This window comes from Elephantulus edwardii, unplaced genomic scaffold (assembly GCF_000299155.1).
Source record: "Elephantulus edwardii isolate Elephantulus edwardi_28Jun2011 unplaced genomic scaffold, EleEdw1.0 scaffold00049, whole genome shotgun sequence".
NCBI classification, from domain to species: Eukaryota; Metazoa; Chordata; class Mammalia; order Macroscelidea; family Macroscelididae; genus Elephantulus; species Elephantulus edwardii.
Genome location: NW_006399799.1, coordinates 6,228,870 through 6,250,074, shown reverse-complemented (window position 1 = coordinate 6,250,074; position 21,205 = coordinate 6,228,870). Strand labels below are relative to the sequence as shown.

At 47.0% G+C, this 21,205-nt stretch overlaps 1 protein-coding gene across 1 annotated transcript; it reads left to right on the top strand.

The window, feature by feature from the left end:
• The first annotated feature begins 4,808 nt into the window (after positions 1-4,808).
• On the top strand, positions 4,809-18,743 carry CSF3R (colony stimulating factor 3 receptor (granulocyte)). Its single transcript, XM_006886586.1, has 15 exons — positions 4,809-4,872; positions 6,822-7,118; positions 8,173-8,296; positions 8,381-8,568; positions 9,177-9,346; positions 9,456-9,609; positions 9,710-9,789; positions 10,194-10,407; positions 13,255-13,443; positions 15,878-15,979; positions 16,786-16,926; positions 17,027-17,167; positions 17,439-17,532; positions 17,770-17,848; positions 18,264-18,743. Exons 1-15 carry the CDS (start codon positions 4,809-4,811, stop codon positions 18,741-18,743), a joined length of 2,517 nt encoding a protein of 838 aa, XP_006886648.1.
• The last annotated feature ends 2,462 nt before the right edge of the window (positions 18,744-21,205 follow it).

Here is a 21,205-nt window from a genome sequence, read left to right as displayed (position 1 = left end):
CTATCCCTCAGCTGGTCAGTGTCCCTTCGACTGTCTTCAATATCTCACTGGTCTGTCTCTTTCTCTGTGAGTCGCTCACAGAGTGTATCTCTCTCACTTTATTACTTTTTTTTTGCCCCCCCCTCTCTGAACCACATCTTGGCTTCCTTCTTTGTTTATCCCCAGTCCCTTCCTCTCTCCCACCCTCTACCCTGAGAGTAGAAAGAGGAGGGGACAGAAGATATGAGATGGAAAAGGAAAGAAAGGAGAGTGATGAGGGGGGGGGGGAAGCAAAGAGAGGGGAGTGGAATAATGGGGGTCACTCCAAGGAGCACCCAGTGAGCCAGGACAAAGGCTCAGGAGCACCTGGGGGTCGAGGGGAGGTGGCCAGAGTCAAAGTGAGGAGTGAAGTACAGCAGTCCTGGGGAGCAAAGCACTAGAAGGAAGGAACCTAGGACTTTGAAATTATGAAGCATGACAAAGGGGAAAAATGAGGTGGCAGTCCCAGGAGACCATGATCTGAGGAGGGTGAGGAATGTTAAACTACTCTGTACTCCAAGAGTCCATGTCCCGTTTCATGGTTTGTAAAAAAATAATTAACAGCTACTGGGTTCCACTCCCTGCCAGGCACTGGATACTGGATGCTTTTGTCAGAGCTTATTATCCTCACATCAACCCTCGAGATGGAAGCTATTGTTATTGTTATCTCTTTTTCACAGATGGGGAAACTGAGATTCAAAAAAGTCAAGTAACTTGGCCAAGAGAGCAGAGCAGGTAAGTGACAGAGCCAGGGCTCAGACCAGGTCAGAACTCAGAGCTGGTCTCCAAACTTCTCTATATTCTGTCCACTGAGAGTAGGACTATGCTCCAACCAGCCTCAGCTCCAATTCAACCTGGGGAAGGGGCACTAGAGACGGGAACCAGTGTCTCAAAATGTGGACACAGGAGTTCAGTTTCACTCTGGCAAAATTTTCCCCAAATAGAGTGTGCCTGTATGTGTGTATCTGTATGTGTATCATGAGGCAAGGGGGTTATCAAACTCTGATTGGGAGACTGGGGTTAGTTCTGGACAGTTGTGGAGGTTTCTTACTGCACAAAGGTCCTTAGCTAAGAGGCAAGTGAAGGCTGAAATTTAATCTGTTCTCTGGTCACCAAGCTGTGAGTTCTAGTGTGTGGCAGCAAGCCATGCTGACAAAAGGATTTGTTTTTTCTAATGTGTAAAATCCTAATTATGGGCTAGTTGTTTCCCATAAATTGTCACCTCCTGGCATCCCATTGGGAGGATACTTAGTCTCTTTGGGATTTTCAACTCAGCCTCTTTGGGGTTTGCAACTTAGCCTGATACTGTCACGTAGCTGGGCAGAGTGAAGACTATGTGTTAAGCTCTTGCATAGGAACAGCCTGAGTATCTGGGGAGTTCTTAGTGGCATTTCTGTTTGAGTATGGGAAAAAAAAATATTTTCCTAGCTTTTCTCCCTTCAGAGCACAGGGTACCTCTTAGATGTCTCTGCTAGGGCCTGCTGCACAAATGTACTCATGCATATAAGTGCATATTACCACCTAGATCACCAGATCAGGTGTCCAGCCCTACAACACCAGCAGAAACAGGCTGGAATAAAAGAGAGGAAATGGAGCAAGTGGAAGCTACCTATCCCAGGAGCCACACTTTTCACACTTCCCAAGACTGCAGTGAATCTTCTCTCCATCCAGGACCATATGACACTTGGCCCCAGAGAGCCTCCTGGGCCCTGGGCCCAGAATTAAGGGTAAATCTGATCTTATATGGTGTGTGCCCTGCCTCACATCTTTGCAGCCCTCCTTTCCCACCAGCCACTGCCACCACAGCCAGTTCCCCACAGCAGAACACAGTAATCTGACAGCCTCTGCTCCATGGAGTTCTCACTGATGCCCTCAGCCTGGGACACCCAGGAGGACTCATGCAGGCACATAGGGGAAGTGTGAAGGAACTATTGTTTGACTGGCCTGGAGGAGTCAGTGAGTAAATGTCTCCATCATCTCTCCTTCATAAGGGATAAAGTGTCTAATGGGTGGACACTGAGGTGTGTTCTAGATGGCTTCTCAGAAGATCCTGGCATGGCTGAGCTCCAATTGCCCTTAGAGGCAACAAAGCTTCATTAAATAACCTTGTGTTGGCTTTTCCTCCTCCCCTCTGTTTCTGGAATCTTCCAAAATAAACTATTTGCATGTAGGCCTTTGCCTTGGGTTATGCTGTCAGGAGTAAGGAAGGTGAGGTAGACTGGCTAACATAAGCCAGAAGGAGGAAGAATGTTGTTTCCTTTCCTGAAATGTTGTTTTTGTTATGTGCCTTTGAGTCACCTGCGACTCATAATGACCCTATATGTACAACAGCCCTAAACCCTGCTCTATCCTGTGCCAATCTTGTCCATCTTATCGAGGGTCTTCCTCTCTTGCACTGTTCCTCCACCCTCTCAAACATGAGCCTCTCCAAGGACTGACCCCTTGTAACCCCTTGTCCAAAATATGTCAGACAAAGCTTCAGAATCCTTGACTGCAAGGAGTAGATTGGCTTCACCCTCTCCAGGATGAACCTGTTTGTCCTCCTGGCAGTCCATGGTATATTCAATACTCCAGCACCACAGCTCAAAGGCATTAATCTTCCTTCTATCATCCCTAGTCATTGTCCAGTTTTCTGATGCATAGCAAGTAATTTCAAAGACTATGGCCTGGATCAGGTACACCTTAGTCTCCAGACTGACATCGTTGTCTACAGTACCTTGGAGAGGTCTGTGACAGCAGACTTTTCCAATGTAATTCATCTTTTAATTTCCTGGCTGCTGGTGGAGTCAAGCAAACTAAAGCTGTTAACAATCTCAATCTCTTCACCTTCTATCATGATGCTGCCAGTTGGCCCAATGGTGAGAATCTTTTATTTTCTTGGTGTTGAACTTCAAACCATATTGAAGGCTGCAGTCCTTGACCTTCTGCAGCAAGTGATTCAGGTCCTCCTCAGTTTCAGTAAGCAGGGCTGTATCATCTGCATAATGCAGGTTGTTGATGAGTCTTCCTCTAATCCTGATGCCACATTTCTTCTCATGTAGCCCAGCCTCCCAGGTACATCTCTTCCACATATAGATTGAAAGGGTATGGAGATAGGACACATCCCTGGCATATACCCTTTCTGATTTTTTAACCATGCAGTGTCTCCTTACTCTGTTCTGACAATTGCCTCCTGGTACAAATATAGGTTTCTGATAACCACAATCAAGTGTTCTTGGATTCCCATTCTTCTCAGAGTTAGCCACAGTTTGTTGTGATCCATACAGTAAAATGCCTTTGCATAGTTAATGAAACACAGATAGACATTGCTCTGATACTCTCTGCTGTCAGCCAAGATCCATCTAACATTAGCTATAATATAGAAATGCCAGATGCGCAGGCTGGATTTAGAAGAGGTCGTGGTACTAGGGATATTATAGCTAATGTTAGATGGATCTTGCCAGAAAGAAGAGAATACCAGAAGAATGTCTATCTGTGCTTCATTGACTATGCAAAGGCTTTTGACTGTGTGGATCACAACAAGCTATGGCTGACTCTGAAAAGAATGGGAATCCCAGAACATTTGATTATGCCAATGAGAAACCTATACTTGGACCAAGAGGCAGTCGTCTGAACAGAGCAAGGAGACAATACATGGTTCAAAATCAAGAAGGGGGTTGATCTGGGATGTACTTTGTCTCCATACCTTTTCAATATGTATGCAGAAGAGATCGTCCGAGACAATAGGCTGTACGAGGAGGAATACAGCATCAGGATTGGTGGAAGAGTCATCAACAATCTGCATTATGCAGATGACACAACCTGCTTGCCAAAACTGAGGAGGACCTGAAGTGCTTGCTACAGAAGGTCAAGGACTGCAGCCTTCAATATAGATTGAAGCTCAACATCAAGAAAACAAAGATTCTCACAACTGGGCCAATTGGCAGCATTAGTATGGATGGTGAGTAGATTGAGATAGTTAATAGTTTTAGTTTACTTGACTTTGCAGTCAACACTCTTGGTAACAGCAGCCAGGAAATCAAGAGATGAATTGCATTGGAAAAGTCAGCTGTGAGGGACCTCTCAAGAGTACTGAAGAGCAATGATGTCAGTCTGGAGACTAAGGTGCGCCTGATCCAGGCTATAGTCTTTGCAATTACGTGCTATGCATCAGAGAGTTGGACAGTGAATAGGGATGATAGAAAGAGAATTGATGCCTTTGAGCTGTGGTGCTGGAGAAGAGTGTTGAATATACCATGGACTGCTAGGAGAACAGACAGGTTTGTCCTGGAGAGGGTGAAGCCAGAATGCTCCTTGGAGCCAAGGATTCTGAAGCTTCGCCTGACATACTGGTTCTTGGAGAGGGACCTCATGTTTGGAGGAGTGGAGGGACGACACAGGAGAGGAAGACCCTCGATGAGATGGATCGATTCTGTGAGTGGAATGGTGGGAATGAGTGTGTTTGAGACAGCGAGGTTGGCACAGGACAGAACAGCATTAGGGCTCTTGTACAAAGGGTCACTATGAGTCTCAAGTGACTCGATGGCACATAACAACAACAACATACCTAATACCAAGGCCTCTTAGAGTCATTTCCTATGTTCTAAAATTCTTGTATCATTTTATGTTTTCCTCCCAAAGTTCTGTGCAGTCTACACTATTGTTACTTTCATTTTACAGGCAAATAAACTGAGAATTGGAAAGTAACTGGGCCAGAGTCACACTGTGCCAGAGCATAGATTAAGGCCAGCTCTGATTCCAAAGCCCTTAACCATATCTTTTGCCCCCAGGTGAGCACCAAGCTGTATGCTATGGCAGGGCTGGGTACCTGGAGCCTGACCACAGTTCCCTTGATCATCCTTCTGCTCCCTGGAAGTAAGTGTGGTGGGAGTGAGGGCATGGTGGGGAGAGGGAGTTAGAGGGAGAGCGATTTAGGGGACAGGGAATGGCTTCATCCCTGCATTGCCCACCCCATTGCTCTTAAGATTCTGAGAAAATTCTATGAAGCTCAAGAGTAGGGCACATATGTGGGGTAACTGGGCTCTCAGCCCCCTTCAAGCAATTCCCCATCAAGAACCATGAGAGGGCCTGAGCTGGTCAGCCTGGAAAAGAGTAGGGAGAGCCCAGGCTTTGTCTCCAAATCTCTGCCAGGCTATCAGAAGGAACCTTTAAGTCATCTGCAGCTCTCACAGGCAGCAGAGATATTGGGGTGAAAGTCAGAAGAAGACATATTTCATATAATATGGAAGTAGAGACAAAGTTCTCCAATAATGGAGACTGTTTTGAGAGATGATAAGCTTCCCAGCTCCAGGGACATGAACGCTGAGGCCAGGCCTGACAGGGATGCTATAGAGCAGATGTTGGCAAATTTGGTCTCTCTGTGGGCATGGCAGCCACCTGCAGCCTCTTGCTGCATGTTCTCCTTTCTGTGTTTTTAACCCTTTAACCTCCATCCTTAGCTCTCGGGCCATATACAAGTGGGCTCTGCTGTAGGGAACACAGCCTACAGGTAGAGTTTTCAACTAGACAGCTTTCTAAGTTTCCTTTCAGCCTGAAGTTCTGAGTCTATGAAGCAGGAAGAGACCTGTTGAGAGTCAAGAACTTGGTCTATGACTTTGGGCAAGTTGCTTCACCTCAGTGAGGGCAAAATGCAGGGCTAACTGAGTTATGTAGCTAATAAACACTCACCAAGGACCTACTCTGCACCATTTACTGTGAATACAACAAAACAGAGGGGGTCCTCAAAGCTAGTCAACTGTACGCTCCAGCTGTGATGACACGGAAGCCAATAATCATCTGACTCCATAATTATAAAGGATAATGAGAGTTTTTCGAAGATAAGGAAATCTTGGCCTGGTCTGATTAGGCTGCACCTAGTCTGGTTGTCCTGAAAGACCTAAACATTAGCCAGGTAAAAGAGTGGAGAGAAGGGACGGTGGTACACAACTCCCAAGGTTAGGGTGATCATGCTATTTTCAGATAAGAGCAGGAAGGTCAGAGCAGTTGATGATCTGAGAGAGGATGGTCTCGGCTGGAACTGAGGCAGATAGACCACAAGGGTCATGTGAAGGATTTGGGTCTTTCTCTTAATCATCATAGTAAGTGCTGACACATCAGTGTTTCAAGTGCCTTATACATGCTGACACATCTCATCCTCCCAGGAATTACAAGGACTGTTTTGATCCTCATTTTACAGATGAGAAAACTGAGGCACAGAAAGTCTCCCCAATGTGCCAGGCTCACATAATCGATAAAGTGATTGAATCGGGACTTAAACCCAGGTAGTCCAGGTCCAACACGCACATTCCTATCCATACCCACCATCTACTACCCCATACAGCCTTTCAGAGCAATAGTGAGACACTGAAATGTTCTGGTCAGAGTTGGGTAACACAATCAGAGCTGAATTTCTATAAGGCTGGTGGTGGCTGTGAGATGCTTATCATTCGATTGATTGCTTTCACCATCTTTAGAGAAGGAACTAGAGTATTTGGTCATGAGCTGAAGACTTCCTGCAAGAGCCAATCCCAACTCTCCGTTCAGCAATTTCAGATTAGTAGCTTGAGATCAGTCCCAGAAGCATCCACACTAGGGACAGCAGTACTCACGATGAAATTAGGGTCTAGTTTCCAGCTAGTTGTTAAATATTTACTAGTCCATCTCACCCCCAGACTGCCTCTTTCAGCCTCACACACCTCAGTCCACTTGAGCCCCATGTCTTAGTGAGAGAGGCAGAAAGGGATGGTCCCAGAGACACAGGCTGCCTGACAGTCCCTCTCTGCCAGGCAGAGACGTCTCCCATAGCCCATTCTCTTCTACTCTAGGCCTCGCAGCATGTGGGCAAATCAGCCTCTCAGAATCCATCGTCCGCCTGGGGAATCCTGTCACGGCCTCCTGTGTCATCAGCCAGAACTGCAATCACCTGGACTCAGAGTTAGAGATTCTGTGGAAACTGGAATCAGAGCTTCAACCTGGTGGGAGTCAGCAGCACCTACCTGATGGAACCCGGCTGTCCACCATCACCATTCCCCATCTAAACCACATCCATGCACATCTCTCCTGCTGTGTGTACTGGGCCAACAGCCTGCAGATCCTGGACCAAGTGGAGCTGCAGGCAGGCTGTAAGTAGTCTCTCCAGCCACGCTCCCATTCTGCTCTCCTTGTCCTCTTGCCAATACTAGTCAGATACTTTCCAATATTTGTCCAATAAGCATTCTATGGGCATCTACCAGGCAGTCTTTCCTACCAGTGGGTATTATTGCCCCATTGTGCAAATGAGAGTATTGAGACCTTGGAGGTTAAATGGCTTGCCCAGGATCACATACTAATAAAGATGAAGCCAAGACTCCTATCAGACAATACAGCCCTAAAGCCAGTGCCATAATCACTGCTCTATATGGCTGCTGGCCCTCAGAGGCTGTAAATCACCAAGAAGGAGATTGTCCATCTTCCTCCTGAGGAGCAACTGATGGATTTGAACCACCAGCCTTTGGGTTGGCAGTGCAACGCCTTACCACAAGGCCACATATCCAGAAAAACCTACTTTACCAGCTGGACTTGCTCTCAGCTTTTCTCCCACCAGGCAAAATTTAGCACAATACATTCAGGTTTAAAATGATGAGAGTTTATGTAAAAGTGAGGCATAAGAAAGAATGAATGAAAGAAAAATAATTAAAGAATTCCAGAGCTGTGGGTTGGGGGTTTTTTAAGAGTCAATAATACAGGCAGTTAACACAGTGCATCTGTGTGCCTGGAACTTTTCTAAGTCTTTGATGAGAAATGAATTGTCAAGCTCTCACAATAACTCTGAGGCTAGGTATACTACCATTACTCCCATTTTACAGGTTAACATCAAAATTACAGGCTAATGAATGACAGAACCAGGATGAAAACCCAGCCATCAATTACAATGTCACTGACAAAAGGGTCCAGAGCTGGGAAGACTGAAGGGGAGATATCAGAGAGCTGGGATCCTGGGATACTCATCCCTCTTCATGTCTGTAACTTGCTTTTACCCAGACCTGTCCCTCAGTGTCACTTTATTTGGTGACAAGGGAATGAGCAAAGTGACTCCAGTGAGATGCACTAAGGTCAGGAAAACAAGTGAACTTGATCCCAGCTGGAATTTCACACTGGTCCCTCCCAGAGCCCTCACCCTCTCTCCAACCCACACAGATCCTCCCCCAACACCGTCCAGCCTGTCCTGCTTCATGAACGTCACAATCAACAGCCTCGTCTGTCAGTGGGAGCCAGGACCAGATCCCTATCTACCTACCAACTTCACCCTAAAGAGCTTCAAGTGAGTGAGCATCGCTGCCGTAGCCCCTTCCTTTGGGCCCTGGGGTGGGGCCTGAGTAGCACTGTGCTTTTTCTCCTGTCACAGGAGTCAGGGCCAATGCCAGACCCAGAAGGAGCCCATTCAGGACTGTGTACCTAAGCCCAGACAGACTCACTGCTCCATCCCGAGGGAACACCTGTTGTTGTACCAGAACATGAGTGTCTGGGTGCAGGCAGAGAACGCACTGGGGACCAGCCTGTCCCAGCAGCTGTGCTTGGATCCTATGGACCACGGTGGGTGACTCCGAGTGTGAGAGTGGGGAGAGGCCTCCAAAGTGAGCAGAGACAGGGAAACTGAGGCCCAGTGACAGACATAGGGACTTTAAAAGACCTAGAAACAGAAACAGAGACAACGAGGGTAAATAGAGAAATGGAGACAAATAGAGACACAGAAGCAACTCAGGCAAAGAGGTGCATTCATAAATAAAATGTCTAACAGAGATAAGTGTAATGAGGAAGTTCAGGCAGGAGAGGGAGAGCAGAATAGAGAACAGAGTTGCTATTTCAGTAGGATCAAAGTATGGGCTAGCTGAAAACATAACAGTTGAACAGATCTCTGACAACAAAGGGAGAAAACCACATGGATGTCCCAGGCAGTGCAAAGGCCCTGGGGCATGCATGAAATGAAGACCTAGAGATATGGCATAGAGACACACATATACACTTATATATGTGATAGGCACAGATCCAAAACAACGTGGAGAAGAACAAAAACGCAGACACACATACAGAGAAAGACTCAGAGACACCTCCCTGGGTGAAGACCCAGGAGGAAAATGGAACCCCAGACAGACAAGAAGGGCCTTCTAAGGAAGCAGTTCTGACAACCCTCCTCCTTGCAGTGAAAGTGGAGCCTCCAACACTGGGAGCCCTGAGCCTCAGACCTGAGATGCTTCCCACTCCACCAGGCTGCCTGTGGCTGCAGTGGAAGTCAAGGCAGACCAGCACATTCATCACACAGAAGTGTGAGCTGCGCTACCAGCCTTGGCCTGCAGCAGCTGACTGGGCCCTGGTGAGCCAGAGTGTAGTCTCAACAGCGGAGGGTGGGGAAGGGTCTATGTGGGCTAGAGCTGGCCCTGGGAGGGTCCCGGTGCCCAGGCTCAGAGCCGTGCTCTCGCCAGGTGACCTCCCTGCCCTCCGGCACCCTCAACCATGAGCTCTGTGGCCTGCTCCCAGCCACAGCCTACGTCCTGCAGATGCGCTGCATCCGCTGGCCCCTGCTGGGCCACTGGAGTGACTGGAGTCCCCCCCTGGAGCTGAATACGACAGAGCGGGGTAAGTCTGTGGTGAGGGGCAAGGACAGCCCTCCATGCTCACTCTGGCCTCTAGGACTCTCCCTGACGGGTGGTACCCTCTCTTTTCACTCTGCCCACAGCCCCCATCCTCAGACTAGACACGAGGTGGCGGCAAAGGCGGTTAGATTCCAGGACTGTGGAAGTGCAGCTCTTCTGGAAGGTGAGCCCCTGTGTAGGCCATCCTTTTACCCATGAGATCTCTAACCCACACAGAGCCCTGCCAGCTGGGGCTCAGGAATCTCACAGGTCAGGGATGCTCTGTGATTTGCATGGGTTTTGTATTCACTTTGCATGTGTCTAATAAGCAAGGGAGAGTCCTTTTTGAACAGATTCCAACACAGGACTCACATACCCCCAAAGGGTCACTTCAGTGAATAACTAAGTACCTGCTATGAGCACCATGTTGCTTCCACCTTGCTACCCTCCTAAGACCTAGTACTTTTCCCAAGCAAGGGAACTCAGGTCCTAAGATCCATACACACACACACACACACACAGAGCTCTCCCTCTATCCAAGACAATCTGTACATTCCCCATATCTTTTCCCCTCCATTCCTATTACAGCCTGTGCCCCTGCAGGAAGAAAGTGGGCGGATCCAAGGGTACCTGGTATCCTGGAGACCCGCAAGCCGGCCTCAAGCAGCCTTAAACCTCTGTAACACCACAGAATTAAGCTGTGCCTTCCAATTGCCTTCAGACACTCAGGAGGTGACCCTGGTGGCTTATAACACGGGCGGGACGTCTCATTCCACCTCGGTGGTCTTCATGGAAAGCAAAGGTACAAGTGGAGGGGCCAGGCAGTAGAGCACCCTGGTTAGCACATGAGTCCTGATGTTAGATCACCTGGCTTCAAACCTGGTTGTGTCATTTGTTCAGAGTATAACCTGGGGGAGTTATTAACCTTCCTAGACTTTTATTTACCCACCCAAAAAAACAGGGATGAAATTACTGTCTCCCTCAAAGAATCACTGTGAAGATTTAAATGAGTGAAGATAGAAATCTGGAACAAAGTAGCTGCTTGATATGTGTTAGCTGTTAATATTATCATTAGTGAAGGCCAGGTTACACACACACAGAGTCCATCCTGCAGAAGCAGAAAGCCCCAGGAGAGAAAGCTTCTCCAGCTGAAACATGATCCAAGTTAACTTCTCATGTTCAGGGAACTCACTACCACCACCTCCTGGTTTCCCTGAACATGAGTCCTCACAAGGCACAATTAGTAATAACCAATCTTATGGGTAATAAGCATTAACCATTGTAATAATAGTCATAGGAGCAAATGTCCCTCTTCACCAATTGGGTGCCCATAGATGAGTTCCTGAACCTTTCTATGTCTCTCAGTTTGTTCATGGATAAAATGGAAACAATAATCTTACCTCCCTCGTGGGACTGTTACAAGACTCAACAAATTAACATATTTGATACGACTTTGATAATATCTTTGGTGACTATGACTGCTCCTGTCACATACCACAGTCTATGTAGGCTGAGGAAGAATTAAAATACACGAATAGTGGTTGTGGTGAAGGATGGCGGATGTACCAGGGACGACCAGAAGAGCAATCAAATCTGTCTTGGAGAAAATACATTCAGAACACGCCTTAAAAGTGACAATGGCAAGATTTCCTATCGCTTACTTTGGGTGTGTTATCAAGGGATTGCCCTGGAGAAAGACATCAATCAGTCTTAGCAAAATAAAGAATAAGAAGTTGTTGTTGTTGTTGTTTGATGCCATCGAGTCGTAGACGACTCATAGCGACCCTATGAACGAACAGCCTGAGCACTGTTCGTACACAGAGTTTCCGGAGGCAAGCCATTTCGGAAGTGGATGCCGCTCCTGCTTCCAGGCTTGATTTAGTCAGGAAGCTCCAGCCAACACTGTCTGCATGGGTGCCCATTACCATGATTGGCACATCACTGTCACAGGCTTCAGCATCACAGCAACCACAAGTTACCTCTGCACAGCAACGCACAGACCAGTGCTATACCACCCAGAAGAATGTTTGACAGGAAGACAATTTGAACCTGGCCGAGGGCCACAGATGAAAATCACCCACCTTCAGCCTGGTAGCATAGCTTCCTTTCCACTAGGCCAACGTAGCTCTTTCTTGGTCGTTGTCATTGTTATTGTTGTTTGATGCCATCAAGTCATAGACGACTCATAGCGACCCTATGAACGAACAGCCAAAGAATAAGAAGAAAAAAGAAAAAAAAAAAAAGGAGCTCACCAACATGGTGCCTCAGTAGCAAGCTCAAACATAGCAACTAGTAAGAATGGTGCAGTACATTTCATTCCATTACACTTGAGGTCACGATGAGTTGGAACTAAGCAGCATCACAAACTGTTAACTGTTATTGTTACAACAGGTCTATGGGTGGCACAGTTTGCACTCAACCAGTACATTAAAGGTAAGCTGTTCAAATCACCTAGAAACTTTGCAGAAGTAAGGCATAGCCATCTGGATCCTCAAAGATTACAGCCAAGAGAACCCTAAAGGGTCATTCTTCTCTGTGACACATGAGGTCACCAGGAAGTGAAACAGACTTGACAGCAATGAGGTTAGCTGAACTTGATTATTATTATTTTAACATTAAGAAAACAAACATCCTTACCAATAGACCTAAAGGCAACCTCATGATGTTGTTGTTAATGTGCCATCAAGTTGCCTGTGACTCATAGCGACCCTATGGACAACAGTTCTGAAGCCTGCCCTGTCATGAGCCCGTTTCACTGATTCTGACACACCTACTCCCATTATTATAGACAGGAAAAAAAGATTGAAATTATCAATAATTTCATCTTCCTTGGATCCACAATCAACATGCTTGGTATCTGCAATCAGGAGATCAGGAGATATATTGCCCTGGGCAAATCTACTTTGAAGGACATCTCCAAATTACTGAGAAGCAATGATGACAGTTTGAAGACTAAGGTGGGCCTGATTCAGGCATGGTCTTTTCAGTCATTTGCTATGCATCTGAAAGCTGGACAACGAATAAGGATGACAGAAGGAGAATTGATGCCTTTGAGCCATGGTGTTGGAGAAGAGTATTTCATAACCCACAGATTGCAAAGAGAACAGAGGTATCTTGGAGAAAGTGTAGCCAGAATGTTCCTTGGAGACAAAGATAACAAAGCTTCATCTCACGTACTTTAGGCATGGTGCTAGAAGCAGCTATTCTTGGAAAAGTACATCATGGTTGGAAAAATGGAGGGTAGGCAAAAGAGAGGAAGAACCTTTATAAGATGGATTGATACAGTGACTGCAACAATGGGCTCAAGTATGTCAGAGATGATGAGGCTGGCACAGGACAGGACAGGGTTCAGATCCATTATTCATAGGGTGGCTGTGAGTTGTTGACTCAATGGCACCTAACAACAAATTTACCTGAGGCCCCAGGCTAAGCCTGTTCCATGCATCATTTAAACCACACCACGACCTTATCAGTCAGCAACTTTTTATCATCATTTCCATCTTACAGATGAGGAAACTGAGGCTCAGATGGTCACTTACCCAAGGTGTCCCAGCTTATAAATAGCGAAGTCAGGATTGAACTCAGGCTTCTAACTCCAAAACCTGTACCTATTTTACCTCCATCCCCCTGTCTCCCACTCTGCCTCCAGGTCCACCACTGGCCAGACTCCATGCTGTATCCCAGGACCCTCACAGCCTCTGGATAGGCTGGGCTCTCCCCAGGCCCCAGCCTTGGGGCTACATGATTGAATGGGGCTTAGGTCCCCCCAACTCCAGCAGCAGCAATAAGACCTGGAGAATAGAGCATAACGGGAGCATCTCAGGGACCTTGCTACAAGGTAGGCAGACCTGGGTGTGGACAGGTTGGGGGTGGTAGGAAGGTAGAGGTGAAGAGGAGCAGTGATTGTTAACCAGTAGTGTTGTTGTGTGCCACTGAGTTGGAACCAACCCATCTCTGACCCTCCAGCAGGTTTTCAGAGGCAGTTAATCACACCAGAGAATACTACCCATCTTCCCGTGAAGCAACTGGCAGATTCAAACAGCATGGGTTTGGGTTTGCAGTGCAGCTTCTCACCACTAGTCCACCAGAGCTCCAGAGAACTATCCCAGCAAAGCACTTTCCCAGCCTTTCTGGATCCTTAACTTTTGTTTCCATTGTGGTGAAAACATAAACAACAAATTTGTCAACTCAGCAATGTCGCTAACTACTAATCAGTAACATTGATTATGATCTTCTGTCTTCACTATTCTTTTCCAAGTTGTTTCATCATTAGCATAAGCTCACTGTTCCCAAAACATAATTCTCTCTTGCCTCCTACCTCCCTCTCCTTGAGAACCATTAATAATCCTTGGATTCTGAATTTTCTTTATTTCATATGAGTGAGATCATCCCGTTTTGGCCTTTTGTGACAAGCTTCTTTCACTCAGTTATGTTTTCAAGATTCTTCCATGTTGTGAGCTGTATCAAGACTTCATTTTTCTTTATGGTTAATATTCCACTGTATGTATATACCTCTGATGATGTCATCTTTAGGGAATCCCCTGGTGGTCAAGTGGATAGGGAGTTGTGCTGCCAATGCAAAGGTGGGCAGTTCAAATCCATCAGCTGCTTCATGACAGAAAGATGGGCAGTCTCCTCCTCCTGTGCAATTTACAGACTCTGAAAACCCACTGAGATTCAGCTATGAGTTGACTCCAACTTGACAGTAAAATGTTTGAGATGTATATATACCACATTTGGTTATTCATGCATCTGTTGATAGATATTCTAATTGCTTCCACCTGTCTTAGTTACCTAGTGCTGCCATAACAGAGAGAACAGAATAGAACAAGGAAAATCTTGTTTCTTTCAGCATCTGTAGGCCCTGCATTCCCTGGAGCTCTCCAGGTGTATTGGCCTTCCTTGGTATCAAGGAGCTTCCTGGTACAAGGAACCAGGTCCAATAGGATGAACTCCACTCCTGGCAACTCTTCTTTGGCGGTATTAGACCTCCCACTCAGCTCTTTTTCTGCCCTTTACAACTCAAGCAAGGTAAAAGGCATTATAGATCACACCCTAGGAAAATCCAGATTAGAGCTGTGATGAGACTAAGGGTTGTTGCTTTCCACCCTTACTCCTTGCACAGCAGTTTGGTGTATCAGATCATGGGGATCACCCATCATCTCCACATCACATCATTGTCAATACATGCATGTATTTGGGAGTAAACAGTTCAGTCCACGACACCTCCTCTCAGCTCTAGAGAGCAGAGCTGCAGCACACAACGGTTGTTTGTGCTTCTGATTTCAGTTCTTCTAGGTAGACACCCAAGGACTAGGACTGCTAGGTGGTATGGTCGTTCTCTGTTCAACTTTTTCAGGAACTGCCAAACTTTTTTGCAGCTTTTGTACCATTTCCCACCAGCTATTGATGAGGCTTCAAATCTCTTCACACCTCAGCCAGCACCTGTTTTCAATAACATTCTGTTTGGCTGTGTTTATCACTGTCATCTTAAGTTCCTATTTCATTGTGGTTTTGTTCTGTGTCTCCCAATAGTTAATCCTTTCAAAGGTCTTTTCACTTGCTTATTGGCCATTTGAATATTTGCTCTCTTTGATGAAATGGCTCTCCAAGTCTTCATTGGGTTCTTTGTCTTTCTGTTGTTAGTTGTAGACGTGTGTGTATGCCTTGTATATTAGACCCTTACTAAGTATCTGACTCCCAAAAATTCTCAGTCTGCAGTGTGTCTCTTCACTTTGTTAATAAAGTCCTTTGATGAACAAATATTTCATTTTTTCATGTGGTCTATTTATTTTTTCATTTAGCTATTTTATCTGCCTTCCTCACTTTTCTCAGAATCAAGTAGTTCTTCCTTTAGTCAAACTGTTGCTGTTGCTGTGTGCGCCTTCGAGTCAGAACCAACCCCTAACTGGACCTTCAACAGGTTTTTAGAGGCAATAAATTGTACAGGAAGAGACTGCCCATCCTTCTTCCACACAGCAGCTGGTGGATTCAAACTGAGTGCCTTTGGGATTGCAGTATAGCTTCTCACTAGGCTATCAGAGCTCCCTTGTCTCACCTGAGTCCCTCTTTCTGCAGCCCTCACTCCACCCCCTCTCTAGCTCCTGTTTACATTTTTCCTCACTGATTTTCATCATCTGAAGAAGAGACTGAAGGGATTAGGTCAGCATTGTGAGGTCCAGGTTAGCTCTGACCAGAGGTCTGAGTTAACTCCTGACCATCTATAGAGATTAGTCTCCAACCAGAGCATCTCTCCTATTTTCTTTCTACAGAGAACATCAAGCCCTTCGAGCTCTATGAGATCACTGTGACCGCTCTGTACCAGGACACTATGGGACCCTCCCAGAACATCTATGCTTACTCCCAAGAAAAGGGTTCGTCAGCCACCAAACCCCTTCCCTCTCCTCCTTCCTCAAGACCTACCTGAATCCCAACAATCAAGAATATGAGGGTTCATTTCCTTTCTCCTCTACCTCTGGCTATGACAGGGGGCTCTCTCTCAATCCAAAGATCACCCCCAGTTTACACTGACCCCTGGAAAAACAGTTGGGCAAAAATTGGGTGGTCAGCTCAACTCAATGCCTTCCCATTGAGTTGGAACCAACTCATAGCTGACCCTTCAGGAAGTTGTTAGGAAGCTGTGAATTGCACAGGAGATTTTCCATCTTTCTCCTGAGGAGCCGCTGATGGATTCGAACCAGAGGGCACGGCCTTTGGGTTCACAGTACAACTCCCTATGGACCACACCACTGAAGCACCCAAATCAGGTGACAGGGTGCCAGAAACTGGGTGATAGGTTTAGCTGCATTCAAAGAAAGTCCAATGAAAATCAGGTCACATCAGAAAGAAGTTAGAAGAGGATCTGGCTTAAGTTCTGAGATTGAGCAGCAGACAGCAGATTCTGAGCTAGACAAAATCAGGCCTAGGAGAAACCAGGCAGTGAGGCTTTGGAGTCAAACCACACTGCTCCACATGCAGGCTCAGCCTCAACGGTGGGTGGAATTCAAAGTTCCTGGCAAGATGAGACCACCGAGCAGGTAGAAATTGGCACTCTTTTCTCACCACCAGGGTATCCCAGTTCTTGCATGTGGTCGCAACATCAGGAGCCTGAACATCAGGAGCCTGGGGGTGCTGTCTGCCCTGCCCCATTTCCCAACAGCCCCTGCATCTCTTTCCACAGGCCCAACCCACGCACCAGAGCTGCGTTTGAAGCATGTTGGCAAGACTTGGGCCCGAGTAGAGTGGACACCCAAGGCCCCTGAGCTGGGGAAGAGTCCTATTACTCACTATACCATCTTCTGGACCAACACACAGTCCTTCTGTGAGTCTATCCCAGAAAGCCTGGAGTAGAGGGTGTTCAAGAAGCATGGAGGGACCCAAAGGCTTCCAGGCCCAGGCTAACTGCTCTCCCCAACCCCCAGCTACCATCCTGAATGCCTCTTCCTCAAGCTTTGTCCTTCATGAACTGGAACCTGCCAGCCTGTATCATGTCCATCTCATGGCCACCAGTCAGGCTGGGGCCACCAACAGCACAGGCCTCACCCTGATGACCTTGGCCCTGGGTAAGGGGAGACAGAAGTTGGGCAAGAGGGCTGCTGAGAGGGTGCCCCACCTAGAGATGCCCCATTCTAAGAGTATATCTGCCCTGAGATACCAGTCTGAGAGAGGAGGCCCAGCTCGGCCCTGGGATCCTGAGTCTGAGGGAGGAGCCCCAGGCCTGCGCTGGGACCCCGAGTCTGAGGGAGGAGCCCCAGGCCTGCGCTGGGATCCTGAGCCTGAAGGAAGAGTCTGAGCCCTGTATCCACTCTAACTTCTGGTTTTCTCCTGACCTAGATGAGTACGAGCTATACCTCCTCCTGAGTCTGTTTGGCCTTCTGCTCTTGCTTTTCTCCTTCTGTGGGGTTGTCTGGCTATGTTCTAGTCCCAGGTGAGTATCCTTGGAAACCTGACACTCACCTACCCAAGGCAACTATAGACCCAGGTGGACCAAATAAGGCCCTCCCAGCCCTCTGGGCCACCAGGGCAGCACCTGGGAGTTCCAACCCTCCACTTCTCCTTTTTGCACGAAGGAGTACCCCTTCAGCTACAGGAGTGGAGCAGGGGGCAGGTCAGGGGGATGAGAGGGTACATGGGACACAGCTCTCACTGCCTCCTCTTACAACAGGAAGAATCACCTCTGGCCAAGTGTCCCAGACCCAGCCCACAGCAGCCTGAGTGCCTGGGTGCCCAGCGTCATGGCAGAGGTGAGAAGCCCGCAGGGAGAGGAAAATGGGTGGAATGTTGGCCCAACCCAAAATGAAGGGAGACCCCTATAACAGTGAGCACTTGGGGCCTCCCATCAATTCCCACCAAGATCCTCTGGAGTAAAAGTAACCTGAGATTGAACCCCAGTTTCTAGTCTGAGCCCCAGTCCCTTCCTTGTGAAGTGAGACTGATCAGAGGATTAGCTGTTGTGAAGAGTCCCATGGTGAGTCTGTGTGGCACAGGCCCAGTGTGTGCTGGGCACCTAAGAAAGGCATTGCAAATGTAACCCTATGAGGTCCAGAAGAGCAGCAGAAGTGACCCCACTACTGACCCAGCTGGGGAAGGGGAAAGGAAAGTGACTGGGGCAAACACCTTAAAATGTACCATCTCCTCATACCATGTCCTTGTGTCTAGGAGGTCTTCCAGCTGCCCAGCCTTCGGGACCCCGGCATACCCCCCATCACCAAGATCACAGTGCTGGAGGAAGAAGAGAAAAAGCCAGGATGCTGGGAGATGAGCGACAGCTCAGGCACTTGTGACCTCCCCACTCTTGTCCAGGCTTATGTGCTCCAAGGGGAATCAAGAGAAGCGTCCACCCAGCCCCAGCCCCTATCCAGCACCAACGATCAGGTCCTTTATGGCCGGGTGCTGGGCAGCCCCACAAGTCCAGAGACAGAGCACTATATCCGCTGCAACTCCACTCAGCCCCTCTTGGGAGGCCTTACCCCCAGCCCCAAATCATATGAGAACCTCTGGTTCCAGACCAGCCCTCTGGGGAACTTAGCGTCCCCATCCCCAAGCCAGGAGGATGACTCTGTCTTTGGACCACTGATAGATTTCCCTCTGCTACAGGGGCTTCGAGTCCATGGGGTAGAGGGGATGGGAGGCTTCTAGGGCTCCCCACAGGACTGCCCCATCTGGGCCTGCCCCCTAAGAGGCCTGGGCTGTCCAGAGCAGAGGGTTGGGTGAGTAAGTTAAAAACCACCCCAGATACAGGAAAGCCAGAGGTTCCTCCCAGTGTCCCTGGTCCCCTGTCCCCACCATGTCTCTGTGGGCAGGCCTCCTAGGCAACATACAGACTTTAAGAATATTTCATCCAGCTCCACGCTCTAGCCTTTTGTGCTTGTTTCTTGTAATTATGGTCACTTAAATTGATGATTTTTTTCTTTTTTTGAGAAATTCTTGAGTGTGCCTGAATCTCTTCTTTTTGTTTTCAGAGGCAAAACAGGCTGGGGGCAGGAGTGGTACAATGATAGAATTCTCATCTTTCATACTGACGTCCTGGGTTCAATTCCAGCAAATGTACCTTACACGCAGCCACCACCCATCTGTCATAGCTTTTTGTTTTGCTTTTTATTTTATACTGGTTTGTTTACAGAGTTCGTATACATTGTTTTTCACACCAGATCTTTCCCATTTCATTTACCCACCCCTCCCTTTACCCATCAAACCATGCGACTGTCATACGCTTTGTGCTCCTATGACACTGAACAGATTTCAGCAGAGCTTCTAGACTAAGTCAAATTGGGAAGAAGGGCTGGTGATCTACTTTGAAAAACAGCCACTGAAAACCCAACAGAGCCCAATGATCTGATATGTAATCGGTCGTATGGATGGGTCCAGGTCCGGGCAATGTTTGATTCTTCTGTGTATGAGGTTATGATGAGTCAGGGGCCAATCTCAATGGTAGCTAATAGTAACTGCAGTCACAGTACTTCTTGAGATTGTTCATTCATTCATTTCTTTAGTCATTCATTCAACCAACCCTTCCCTAGCAACTAAGCCCCATGTGATGCCAGCAAAGATTCAGAAATTACTCCATTAAGTGCACTTCTAATAGCAGAGACTGGAACACTGGGAACTCAAGCACACTGGCAAGAGTTATACAGAGGGTGTCACAGAATAACAGGACATGGTGAAGAGACCTCAGAAAATACCAAGGCCTCATTTCACAAACATTCATAATTATGGAATGCTTACCAAGGAGTTTGTGGAACAGCAGATTAAGCTTTGTACTGTTAGCCAAAAGGTTCCACCAGCAGTGTAGTGGGAGAAAAGTAAATCAGCCTGAATCAACAGAGATTTAGGGACTTGGAAACACTATCTGTGAAGCAGTTCTACCCTCTCCTTCAGGGTCTCTGATTCAGAATCAATTCATCCACAATAAGTCTTTCTGTTTCATTATATATGAGGTAGGGAGCACTGGTGGTCCAGGGAGTAAGGAGTTCCACTACTAACTCAAAGGCATGTGGTTCAAATCCACCAGTTGCTCCATGGGACAAAGATGGACAATCTCCTCCTGTTTTATTTACAGCCTCTGAAAACCCACTGGAGGGTCAGCTATAAGTCAGTTACAACACAACAACAAATATATATATAGTTGAGAACTCTGGAGCCTTAGTGCATAGGGAGTTTCACTGCTAATCCAAACAAAGGCCACACATCTTTGGGAGTACAAATTCGCCAGTGGCTCCACAGGAGAAAAATTAACAACCTCTTCCTTTGCAATTTATAGTCCCAGAAGCCCAATGGGGGGTTCAGCTATGAATTGGTTTCCCACTTGAAAGCAATGAGAAACTGCATATATGAGTTGTAGTGACACAGTGGATTAAGTGTTGGGCTACTCACTAAAAGACTGGCAGGCAGTTCACTGCATGTTCCAGCTGTTCCACTGGAGAAAGATAATGCCGTCTGCTTCCATAAAGATTTACATCTGCTAGGAAAGACTGGCCATCTACTTCTGCAATATAACAGACCTTTGAAAACCCTATGTACAACAGAGCACACTTAGAATAGACTAACAGATATGACAACTGAGGCTGAGCCCTCTTATTTGGAAACACAGAAGAGGAGGAACAGTTGTAAGCAGAAATTAATGATTGGAACATGGAATGTGAGAAGCATGAGTGTAGTAAAACTGGACATCATTACACTGTTAAGAAAGAAATGGAACGCATGAACATATTAGGTATTGGCGAAATGAGATGGATTGGCATGGGACATTTTGAATCAGATGATCATATGATCTACTATGCCAAACATGAAAAGGTAAGAAAAACCAGGGTCCCTTTCCTAGTTAAAAAGGCCATTTCTAGATCCATCTTGAACTACTTTATTGTGAGCAACAGGATAATATCCATACACATACAAGGAAGATCTGTTAATACCACTATCATTCAAATTTATGCACCAACAACAAGAGCCAAAGAGGAGGAAATAGACGATTTCTACCAACTTCTGCAGTCAGAAGTCAAGCAAACATGCAACCACGATGCATTACTAATAATGGGTGACTAGAAGGTGAAAGTTGGGGAACCAGGAAGAAGGATCAGTAGTCAGAAAACATGGACTTGGTG

What these genes read in the sequence shown, in the direction of transcription:
- CSF3R (XM_006886586.1), top strand. Translation starts at nt 4,809, where the DNA reads ATGGCAGGGCTGGGTACCTGGAGCCTGACCACAGTTCCCTTGATCATC. An exon ending in CCTGATGACCTTGGCCCTGG is followed by an intron (nt 17,168 to 17,438) that starts GTAAGGGGAGAC and finishes CTCCTGACCTAG; the next exon opens with ATGAGTACGAGCTATACCTC. An exon ending in TGCCCAGCGTCATGGCAGAG is followed by an intron (nt 17,849 to 18,263) that starts GTGAGAAGCCCG and finishes CCTTGTGTCTAG; the next exon opens with GAGGTCTTCCAGCTGCCCAG.